General features: G+C 42.8%; 1 protein-coding gene across 1 annotated transcript; it reads right to left on the bottom strand.

Moving 5' to 3' along the window:
- Positions 1 to 8,844: 8,844 nt before the first annotated feature.
- On the bottom strand, positions 8,845 to 10,293 carry LOC128364939 (metal transporter CNNM1-like). Its single transcript, XM_053325559.1, has one exon. The coding sequence runs from the start codon at positions 10,291 to 10,293 to the stop codon at positions 8,845 to 8,847; it is 1,449 nt and encodes a 482-aa protein (XP_053181534.1).
- Positions 10,294 to 12,108: the final 1,815 nt, after the last annotated feature.

Below are 12,108 nucleotides of genomic sequence, written 5' to 3'. Positions count from 1 at the left end.
TTGCGGGCAATTTGCTTATGATGTAACGAGTGAAGTCTACATTGGTCCTTCGCAAGTGTTTACTGGTGGTCAGGATTTGACAGATGCAATTCTCGTCTGGGTGCTTTTTTCTTCTGTTTTTTTTAATGCAGTATAACATAAGCTGCCAGCAGCCCTGGCTCTCAGAAGGCTGATGCTCAGTACCTCGTTTCATTTCGTACCCCCTTTACAGTCTGGCATTGTTTGTCTGGTAAACTTTGTTGATGTCAAGAGAAGTGTTAAATTGCCAACACTGTTCTTTGTCCTATGTGTATTAGTATTACATATCCCGAGCCAATACACTGGTGTTTCCAACGCCGTTTTGCAAACAAGCCAAAACACAATCTGTGGTTTTCAACTTTTATTGTTCGAATACAATTTTCAACACCTGACAATACACTGTAGAGCAGGGATTCCCAAACTGTGGTAGGCCTACGCGTACTCCCGGTGGTACGCGAGCTGCTTCTAGGGGGTACGTACGCGAGATGAAAAGGGCTATGGCGGACAGGTGTTAAAATTAACTTTTTAAATCTTTTGTAATTAATTCATGAATAAATACATAATTTCGAATCGGATCATAACGATATGGAAACATGAAATTAAAGGATATCACTTATAAACTGTGTAGGTGTTCATCAAAAAAAGGGCAGCTTATTAAACATGCCGCTGGAATAGCTACATCAATAGAATGCGTTACTTTTGTGTCGGATGGTGGGTGGTCGTGGGGCAACAGTTTTGGAACCACTGCACTAATTCAAGACTCATTGTGGATATAACAAGTTTTTTTTTTTAAAACAACAAAAACGGAAAGGAGGGGGGGGGGGGCGTTACGTTTTTTGTCCCCACCACTTCTAAAACCAAACTGACGCCCTTGGATTTGGCGCTTTACAAATAAAGATTGATTGATTGACAGTTGAAGAGTACCTATGATAAAACTTACAGGCTTCTACTTGCTTTGTAAGTGGGAAAACCTGCAAAATCAGCACTGTATCAAATACTTGTTCTTCCCACTGTAGATGTCATATTTTTCCTCCGTTTTGAAGCTTTACTCCCATCGTGCAGAGACTGTGCTCCACACCTCCAGGTTGAATCTACTCGATCAAATCAGTGATTACAGCTCTCATCATCAGCGCCTCCTTTATAAAAACTTTAAATCCATAAAATGTGCTGATCAGATTTGTCTCTAAAGAGTTTGCAGACAAAGCCAGAAATAAAACTGCCTGAGTCTGTAAAAGGGAAATAGAAAGAAATCAGCTCTGCATATTATAAAAACGTACATAGACAGATTTTTTTTTTTTTAGGGTTTTCGGAGCGTTTATTGAAGTGATTTCAAGCGATTACTTCTGGAGGTCGTGAACGCCATTTCTCATTCGCTTTCCCCCGTTGTTTCCGGCCAGACAAGAGACGGATCATTAAACCACAGAAGAAGAAATATGTGTTTATAATGGAGTTTTTCCAGTGTGAAGTTAAAAATGACTCCTTCTAAGCAATCCAAGTAGTAAATTCACGCTGTCATGTCTCATACTGGCTCCCAGAAACCAAACAAATGACCTGGATTTAAGAGATTTCTAGATACTGATTTCCCTAAAGGCTTTTATTGATTGGATGCTGTGAACCAGAGATGACTTCCCTCCTTCATTTTAAACCAAACAGCTGCAAATACCGATGATTTAAAAACAAAATACGTCAGATTACTGTGAAATATACTGATGCTTTTTGGTTCTTGTGTTTTGCAGGATGAGATCTGATTAGTTGAAATATGTTTTAAAAATAACTCTCCTGTTGTCCTTGAGTCAAGGAAGGAAAGGAGGAAGGAGGAAGGAAAGGTGGAAGAAGGAAAGAAAGGAGCTAGGAAGGGGGGAGGAAGGAAGGAAAGAAAGGAGCTAGGAAGGGGGGAGGAAGGAAGGAAAGAAGGGAGGAGGGAAGGATAGGAGGAAGAAGGAAGGATAGGAGGAAGGAAGGACAGGAGGAAGAAGGAAGGAACGGAGGAAGGAAGGAAAGGAAGGAAGGGAGGAAGGACAGAGGAAATAAGGAAGGAAGTTAGGAGGGAGGGAGGGAGGAAAGAGAAGGAGGAAGAAAGAAGGAAGGAAAGAAGAGGAGGGAGGGAGGAAGGAAGAACAGGAGGAAAGAGAGGAGGAAGGAGAGGAAGGACAGAGGAAATAAGGAAGGAAGGTAGGAGGGAGGGAAGGAGAAATGAAAAGAGGAGGGGAGGAAGGAAGGAAAGAAGGACAGAGGAAAGAAGGAAGGGAGAAAGGAAAGACAGGAGGAAAGAGATCAGAGAACAGATGGGAGAGAGACAAAGTGTGGAAATACAACACTGAATATTTTATACAACGCCTCCTGGGAGAGCTTACAGCGATGAGGAGAGAGGGAGAGAGAGAGAGAGAGAGGTAGAGAGAGAGAGAAAGGGAGAAGGAGAGAGAGAGAGAGAGGGAGAAGGAGAGAGAGAGGGAGAAGGAGAGAGAGAGAGAGGGAGAAGGAGAGAGAGAGAGAGAGAGAGAGAGAGGGAGGGAGAGAGAGAGAGAGAGAGAGGGAGAAAGAGAGAGAGAGAAGGAGAGAGAGAGAGAGAGAAAGTGAGAGTTAGAGAGAGAGAGGAAGAGAGAGGGAGAGCGAGAGAGAAGGAGGGAGAGAAAGAGAGACAGAGAAGGAGAGAGAGAGAGAGAGAGAGAGAGAGAGAGAGAGAAAGTGAGAGAGAGAGTGAGAGAGAGAGAGAGAGGGAGAGAGAGAGAAGGAGAGAGAGAGAGAGAGGGAGAAGGAGAGACAGAGAGAGAGGGAGAAGGAGAGAGAGAGAAAGGGAGAAGGAGAGAGAGAAGCAGAGAGAGAGAGAGAGAGAGAGAGAGAGAGAGAGAGAGAGAGAGAGAGAGAGAGAGAGAGAGAGAGGAGGAGAGAGAGAGAAGAGTGGCAAAAAACAAAACTTATTCCTCTTATTAGATAATTTAGCCGAGTACAGGATCGTTATTTCAGACGTGTTTAGTCTCACATTCATCTCAACACTTCTCTGTTTATAAAGAATAAAAGTTATCTGGAATTAATTTGGATAAAACATGGAAATGAAATCAGGTTCTCATCTTCCTTTTGTCAATATTTAACACATCTGGTAACAACTGCTTCAAGTTAACTTTGGATGTAAGATGGAGAAATACTTCCAGACTCTCTCAGGTTTGTTTCAGACCGGTTGCAGATGACAAAATTTGAAGCCTTTCCAAAAGTAAAATCAGAGCTGTCCAGACCTCTTTTTTTAACCCTTTATTGGGCAAATAATTATATTTGGTAACTTCTATAAATATCCCAAAATATCCTTCCTTCCTTCCTTCCTTCCTTCCTTCCTTCCTTTCCTTCCTCCCTGCCTTCTTTCTTCCCTTCCTATTTTCCTTTCTCCCTCCCTCGTTCCTTATTTCCTCTGAAGGAGGCAGGGAGGAAGGACAGATGGAAGGAAGGATCCTTCCATCTGTCCTTCCTCCCTCCCTCCTTCTCTCCTCCCTTCCTTCTTTCCTTCCTCCGTCCTTCTTTCCTTCCTTCCATCTGTTCTTCCTCCCTCCCTCCTTCTCTCCTCCCTTCCTTCTTTCCTTCCTCCATCCCCCTTTCTTCTTTCTTCCCTTCCTCCCTCCCTCCTTCTCTCTTTCTTTCCTCCCCCCTACCTTCCTTCCTTCCTTCTTTCCTCCGTCCTTCCTTCCTTCCTTCCTCCCTTCCTTCCTCCCTTCCTTTCAATGAGTGTGCTATAAAGAGTTAAACATTAAGATGATTTGTTATTTTTAGAGGTAAACCTTATTGTTGTTTTTATTATGTTGTAAGTCAAAGTCACTAATCTGATATTTGCTGGCAGGAGGCTGCAGAGTCTCGTCCAGGATTTGCGTGTAATGTTCACCGTTGAGTTTGAACAAGGACCCCCCACCCCCCACCCCCACCACCGCCCCCCCCCGTTTGGCACTGAAGAGCTTCTCTGTAGCAGGAAACTACTGCACAGAGGGGAAGGTGTTACTTGGCCAGACATACACTGCTTTGCATTCAGGCCAAAGAATGCCTCAGACTCTCTCCACATCGCTTTCTTCTTCTTCTTCTTCTTCTTCTTCTTCTTCTTCTTCTTCTTCTTCTTCTTCTTCTTCACTATAATATTTTAAAGCCATCTTCCATTTGTGGCTAATGAACTCTGCCAGTGAGCAAAGTTTTGATTAGCTAGCTATCAGTCTGAATTAGTAAACAAGTCAAATCTAATAATGTCACAGAGAAACAGCAGCAAACTATTCCACACCGCTGTGACCCACCGAGGACCTCCAATATGGCCGACCGCATGTGCCGCACCTATCTCAGCTACTGTGGGTACGTTTAGACCCAGAGGAGGGGCAGTAAAACAACAGGAGGGGCTCGGCTGTTGCTGCTGCTGTTGCTGCTGCATGATGCACAGGAAGATGAGACCACACTGCTTTCTGTTCCTGTGTGTGTGTGTGCGTGTGTGTGTGTGTGTGTGTGTGTGTTCACAGGAGCTCTCTGCAGCTGCAGGAGTTTCACTTTTGGTGTGTGTGTCTGTGTGCATGTGTGTCTACGTGTGAGTGTGTGTGTGTATGTGTGTCTCTGTGTGTGTGTATGTGTGTCTGTGTCTGTCTGTGTGTGTGTGTGTGTTTCTAGGTTTCATAAGTGCCTCAAATGGTTGTGAGCAGCAACAGAGGTTTATTTTTTGGGGAGATATTTTCAGCTTAATATCACAGCTGACAGTGAATAGGCAAGAAATGGGCAGAGAGAGAGAGAGAGAGAGAGAGAGAGAGAGAGAGAGAGAGAGAGAGAGAGAGAGAGAGAGAGAGAGAGAGAGAGAGAAAGAGAGAAAGACAGAGAGAGAGAGAGACAGACAGAGAGGCAGGGAGACAGAGACAGAGAGAGGCAGAGAGAGAGAGGCAGAGAGAGAGAGAGAGAGAGAGAGAGAGAGAGAGAGAGAGAGGCAGAGAGAGAGAGAGAGAGAGAGACAGGGGTCACCAGGGACGATGCGGTTGCGTGCCACCCGCTGTAACTATTGGGTTGCCAGGGAACTCTGAAGACCTAGTTTATAATCCTCTGCTCTGTGTGGATTATCTTTCTCTGTGTGTGGACACAGGGATCTCACACAAACTACAAACCACGACAGGAACACCAACATAAAGTCTGGGTCATAACATCTGACTGGAGAGCTGGATGATGGATATGTGAGAATGAAGATGAGATGACATCTTTTTAGGTTTCTGGGTGTATAAACGCTTTTCAAAGACATTTTAAAACATTTATTTAAGAAATGTATAATATTAAAGCAACACAAAGGAGTAATCTTTAACCTCCTGCAACCTTCACTTGACTTTATACTTCATTCTGCTTCATTTTGTTGCTGTTGTTCGTACACACCAGGCGGGGAGTTCCGGTCCTCTGAAATGAGGCCAACACGGAAGTAACTTAGAGCTGCATTCTATCAAAAGGCCACCAGGGGGCGACCGTCTCTATACAAGTCAATGGAGAATTCACCAACTTCTCACTTGATTTCTAACCTCAGTAAACGTTTTCAAAATGTGTTTATGGTCTCAATCGCTAGTTTAAAGCCTTCTTCAATGCAGTATGATGTTCATTTGGGACATTTTGGCCTCCCTGATTTTATATGTGACGATAAAGCAGGGTATGCATTAGGGCGTGGCTACGTCCTGATTGACAGGTTGATTGACCAATGTCCTCGAGATCCAGCCCTCGCAACCATAGCAACCTCCCCGCTCCGTCCATGGCACCGCTTCATGCCCATATAAGTAGAATCCGTGTTTTTATTTTTCCCAGCATGCACCTGAAATTTTCAAGATGGTGCTGCTCAGATTCGAAACTATTGGCTTCCGAGCAGCAGTCCACAAACCAATGGGTGACGTCAGGGATGTTACGTCCATTTCTTCTATACAGTGTATGGTACACACTATTTTGTGCCACCTAGTGGTTGCAAAAGCACATTACAACGTAAAAAATCAGCGTAGAAACGAGACGGTGAGCATCTTAGCCATGTCCACAACACATTTTATGGTGGAAACTTGTTTATTTATGCTTAATAATGTTTGTAGTTTGATATGCTGATAAACAAATTTGACTCATTTTTGCAACAGTAATCAGGAAGTACTCATTTGAGGACATTGTGACTTTATTATAGTAAGATATGAGTAAGGTATGAGGACATTCTTTCTGCTTCCTGTTCAAATACAATGTTTAGTTTTTATACTTATCAGGAGGTTAAAATAAGGTGCACTCCTCTTGCCTGTTTAATTGGATTGTTTTTATCTAGCTTAGTCTTGAATTCTAATATATTATTGTTGTGTGTATAAAGTGTGTTGCATTATCTGAACCTCCGTATTTTTACTATGCATATATGACAAAATTTCTCAATCTTGAATCTCATTTTAGGTGATATCAGATTTTTACTCAGCGGTTGTAAAACAAACGAGAGCACTGCCTCTAAACAGAAACCTCCTCGGTCAAGGTGTCGTCTTCTGTTTACATTCGTCTCTTCCTGTCCTCACCACCAACCCAGCAGAGGAGGAAAAAAAAGAAAAAAAGAAAAAAATGCCAGAAAACCCAGAAAACGCTGACTGTGCAGAGTCTCTGAACATGCAGGAAGGCAGTGACTCGCAGCGAGCAGCGTGATTGGCCAGTGAGCACCCCACCCATTTAAAAGTCTACAATAAAGCAGGAATGCCAGCAGACTGCATACTGAAGCGCTCTCTGCTGCAGCACCACTGCGAACTGATGAGTGTGTGCAGGTTTTTATATCTTTTTGTGATGCAGGGCAGGGCTGAGCACACTGTGGCTGCTATCATCCAGCTCTGCATTCACTGAGCATCACAATACTTCACTGTTCAGTCATTAGCAACCTTCATAGAGCAGATACAGGTTCAAATACACTTCTTAAAACCAACTACAGACTTTAAACTCACATCTTAGAGCGGTCTGCCAATCTGACACATTTCAGAAATAAGAAATCTCTAAATGTAATGTCTGGTTTTCATTGTAGTCTCAAGATGTGTCAATTAATCATATTAAACAGCAGCTGTTCTTATAATCAAATCGTCGTTTTTAAGCTAAAAATGGCAAATATTCAGTTTCAGTTTGTTTATATTTGATGATTGAAGGATTTCTTTGGATTCAGGATTATCGGTCGAACACATAAAGATAAATGAAGACGTCACCTTTGACTTTGGGAAATTATGTTGGACATTTTTCAGCTTTTTATGGACTTAAACGATTAATTGATGCATGAAAACCAAATTTAAGAAAGACAAAACTGTAACAACATATTTGAATCTTGTGCTAAATCTAAATATAGTTGATTGTAATCTATTAAGGCCTGCGACTTATGATTATTTTCATCATCACTTAATATATTGATTGACTGACTTTCTTTATTGATTGATTAGTTGTTTCGTCTAATAGATATCAGTAGTGGTGATAAATGTCTCTCACTGTTTCCCAAAGTGCACGATGCAACCTAAATCTCTCGTTTTGTACATGCAGTTTACTATCATAGAGACAAATTACTCATATTTAAGAAGCTGGAACCATAAAAGATTAATTATTGCAGCTCTGACTATATTTCTAATTTCTTAAAACCTTACATTTCTCCACTGTGATGATCAAATAAAGAAAGATTAACTGTGTTTATCGGGCCCTGATCAACACAGCTGGAAAGCAGTTTCGGGGAGGATTTGGCAACATATCGATATCATATTGATGTTATGATATGAGGCTAGATATCGGCTTAGATTGAGGATCATGACATCATGAAACGGCATATGTGTTGTCTTTTCCAGGCTTTAAAGGCTGCGTTACAGTCTGAACCTAGCAGCTGTTCTACTATTCGCCTTTATCCACTTAGTCATCATTTCCACATTGCTGATGATTATTAAGCCCTACTTTCAGACACATATTTAGACGCTTATTTATCTATTCTATGACCTGTAATTGACCGTTTGATCTCAGCTAGAGAAGCTTTATTACGTGTTATTAGGACTTAGACATATGATTTCTGTTGGTTGACAACCTCACATCTCCACATGTCAGCTTTTTTACAAATTTAAACACAATGAGGCTGCTTTTACTTCAACTTTAAGGTTTCATTTTGGCTGATTCTCCATATAAAGTCTCTGAGAGTGACATAATTTCCCTCAGCATGAAGAGAAACACTGAAAAGAAGGTGCTGCATGTGTCAGATCCTCCTACAGAGATGACACAGAGATACAAAGGTGTCAACTCATCAAGACGAACGAGGCCAATCACAATCCTGCAGCCTCACCTGCAGGTTTCCATGGTAACAAACTTCCCACATCAGATGCCAGTCTGTGAGTGGGTTTTGTTTCATTTTCTGCATGCAAATGCTGACCCTGACACTGCTGCTGGACACATATAGCTGCTCTACGGACCCTCCAGTAAACCTGCTGCAATTATAAACTGATGCAGGTCAAAATCATGTCTGCGGAGTATTGCAAAGATAAACCACAGAAGAAGAAAACATGCAACATAACACATGAGAGTGTGAGAGACAAGAAAAGGCAGAATTGAGTATCCTGTAATTATAAGTAGTGCAAATACAGTCATCTATGTGATGTAGAGTAGTATCAACAGCCTAATAATGATAATAATCACATATATTCAGTAGGCTAAATAAACCAGGATATTTTTTTTCTTTGATTAAAATGTATTTTTCCAATGTAGCCACAAGTAAATAGTTTGTATTTATGGTGTTTTATGAGATTTAGCGATTCTAGTTATCTCAGTAATCCTCCTGCTGAGCTGCACACACACACACACACACACACACACACACTCACACACACACACACACACTCAAACCCCCTTCATGCCCTCCTCACCTTTCTTAAATTCCTCCAGCATGGCGTCCAGTTTGGTGTCGTTAAAGACGCAGTGCAGCGGGTGTTTGTAGAACTGGGTGATGGTCTTCAGCGAGGTGCAGTCGTCCGGATCCACGAAGGCCAAATCCTTCACAAAAAGGATGTCCACAATGTTGGAGCGCTCGTTCTCAAACACGGGGATCCTCGTGTAGCCGCTCTGCATGATCTCAGACATGGTGTTAAAGTCCAGCACACCGTCCGATGCCAGCATGAAGCAGTCAGTCAGCGGGGTCAGGACGTCCTCCACGGTTTTGGTGCGTAACTCCAGCGCGCCTTGGATGATGTTGAGCTCCTCTTTGACCAGGTCGTGGTACGGATCCGTGACTCGCAGCATCTCCAGGAGTTTCTCTCTGGTGTAAAAGTTAGAAATCTCCTGGTTGAGGATGAGGTCCAGGAGTTTGCTGATGGGGTAGGAGATGGGGAAGGAGAGCACCATCAAGAGTCGGGTCACCCAGATGGTTTTGGAGGCGATGGCGAGACCGTGACGCGACGCCACCGAGTGAGGAAGGATCTCCCCGATGAAGAAGATGCCAAAGGCGCAGATGACCGTGGAGAGCCAGGTCATGCCCAGGATTTGACACATCCACACGGCGAGAGACGCGTTGATGATGGCGGTGCCCAGCAGTAAAGTGCAGAGGACGTAGTTCCCATGCCGACGCACCGACTCGATTTTCCGTGCGTAGTTCTGCTCCTTGTCGGTGCCGCTGTTCTGGAGCACCTGCAGCTCCACCGGGTCCAGCGCCAGCAGGCTCAAGTTCAACCCGCTGAACAGAGCCGACAACCCGAGCAGCAGGACGGACACTAACACCTGCAGCCACAGCTCCGGGACCGCCGATCGCTCCACAACGGCCACCCAAAAATCCCGAGTCCGGTAGTGTTCCCATTTGGATCCATCAAAGGCGCACATGGAGTAGTATTTAATCTTCTCCCCTCTTCTCAAGTCTTTAGCCAGCAGCTCCACCAGCACCGAGTTCTGACTTGAAGCTGACTTGAAAGAGCCCAAAACCTCGATGTCGGACGTCCTGGCGTCCTTGTCCATGCACATGTTTCGTTTTGGGTGAACTTGCCCCTCTCTACCGGGACTCGGCTCCTCGATAAAGGCGATCCAGGGCGCGGCGTTGTTGGCTCGAGTCGCCGCCGTCCGGTTCATCCTCTGCGGGGAAGTGGAGTAATAAACCCGCAGCATGAAGCGGATCCCCTCGGTGGCTTTCAGCACCCCGTCCTCCACGGACAGCTCCGCCCCGGTCTCCTCCGGGCGAAAGCCGAGCAAGCCGTGCGCCGGTGCGGGCAGCAGCGTGCAGGAGAGGAGGGAGAGCAGCGGCAGCAGGCGGGACGGAGACACCACCGGAGCCCCGGTTCGGGATCCTGCATCCTCCGCAGCCATGATCCGGTGTGAGATGCTCGGTCAGTCCAGTGCTCCTGGGTCACGTGGTGTTCTGCGTGGTTCCGGTCCATGTGGTGGAGAAGGAGGGACCAGCTAGACCTCCTCCGGTAACCGGTGGCGGTGGTGGTGGCGGTGATTATGATGCTCTGCTGCGCTTGACAGAGAGATGCACCCTATACACCGAGCAGTGACGTAACTTTCTATTAATAGCCTCGAGCCCACAGTCATGAAAAATCACCGTAACGCTGGTGAGCATGCGTTTCATCTGCTGTGACTTTATTGGGTTTTATGATTATTACAGCGGATCCTTAACATAGACTTTTAATATTTATTTATCTTAAAAGGTCTTAAAATGTCTTAAATTTAGTTTTGCACCAGGAGATAAATACATATATACATTGTTTAAATACCTTAATAGGGGGAAACTCCTATACTCAACTCATACAATTCAAAATATACTAAATATTTAGTTTTATGGAAATGTGCAAATTAGATAACTAGTAACATCAAAAGCAAATAAAAAGTAAATTAAAAATCTAATCTAATTTTCCACTTCAATTGAATGTGCCTTGAATTGGTAGACTTGACTTTCACTGTGCTGACAACACTAATTAAACCGTTTAAACATCTGTATTTTTGAAATATCTTTGCAATCTATCCTTTTATTTTCCTAAATTACGGCATATAAAGGCTGTCATTTTCATGAGTGTTTGTAATAAATGGCTTCATCAATGGATTAATTAAAAGTCAGTAGCCTTACAGAAGGAAAAATCCCTTTCAGTTTTCCAAGTTGTGCAAAATTTGCTTTTGTCTTTTTAGTAAATCTGGAAAAAAAAACTTTCAGCAGAGCATCTGGATCAAAATCCATTTATTACGTGTAGAATTGATGGTTACTGTAAAAACCATTTAGTCATTAATCATCATGATTCATAGCACAGACTTGATGGCACATTAATGGATTAAAACTGCATTAGAAAACAGAAAGAGTAGACAGCCTCACTGGAGCCTAAACATTGTTTTTAGTAATGGATTATAGTCTAACTGATCTGTAAAGCACAAGATTGATCAACCAACAGCAGAACCATTAGATGCAGTTTATAAGCCCATTCCTTATTAGAATAATGTCTCCATAATACTTTATTATACTTTTCTGCCTATACATTCTCTCACATGTGCTGTAGATGTATAATATTTTACTGTGAGTTATTTAATGATCAGTCTAACTTGTATTTAAGTCACACAGTAAGGTGTTTGCTGACTCTGTCTTAAGGAGTTGAGATGTTATTGTAGCCAAATCGTGTTTTCAGATAACAGCCGCAGATCTCATGATGTGACTGTCTAAAGAAGACGGGAACATGAACATTTCTTCTATTGTTCTGACAGATTTGATTCAGGGGTGGACTTTACTATAAGGCAACTGCTAGCTTATGGATGTATTATGATATATAGATTATATATGAAAAATACTAATATTATGTTACTATTCTAACTCATTGTACCCTGAAATAACTTACAGAAGGCCCCCAAAGCACTTAAACAACTGTATACCTCTACTTCAGAGTAAAACATTGTCTGGACCTTCTCTGACTGTAATGAGACAGAAGAGAACAGTGTCATTGTCTCATATTTACATTTGCCTCCTTTACTTTAAGTTTAAACTCAAACGTGTTTGTGTAAATTCTGAAAAGTGTTTTATTTCTTCTATTTTTCTTACAATTTTTCGTATTTACCACAAGGAAAAGTTTAGGCAACTGCCCCAAACAGCTATGGATGTATTATGATATATGAAAAATAATGAATTATGTTATTATTCTA

The sequence above is a fragment of the Scomber japonicus genome, chromosome 2, assembly GCF_027409825.1.
Source record: "Scomber japonicus isolate fScoJap1 chromosome 2, fScoJap1.pri, whole genome shotgun sequence".
Classification (NCBI taxonomy): domain Eukaryota; kingdom Metazoa; phylum Chordata; class Actinopteri; order Scombriformes; family Scombridae; genus Scomber; species Scomber japonicus.
The sequence above is the reverse complement of the archived record's forward strand: the minus strand, read 5'-3'. Positions and strand labels throughout refer to the sequence as shown.

What these genes read in the sequence shown, in the direction of transcription:
- LOC128364939 (XM_053325559.1), bottom strand. Translation starts at nt 10,293, where the DNA reads ATGGCTGCGGAGGATGCAGGATCCCGAACCGGGGCTCCGGTGGTGTCT.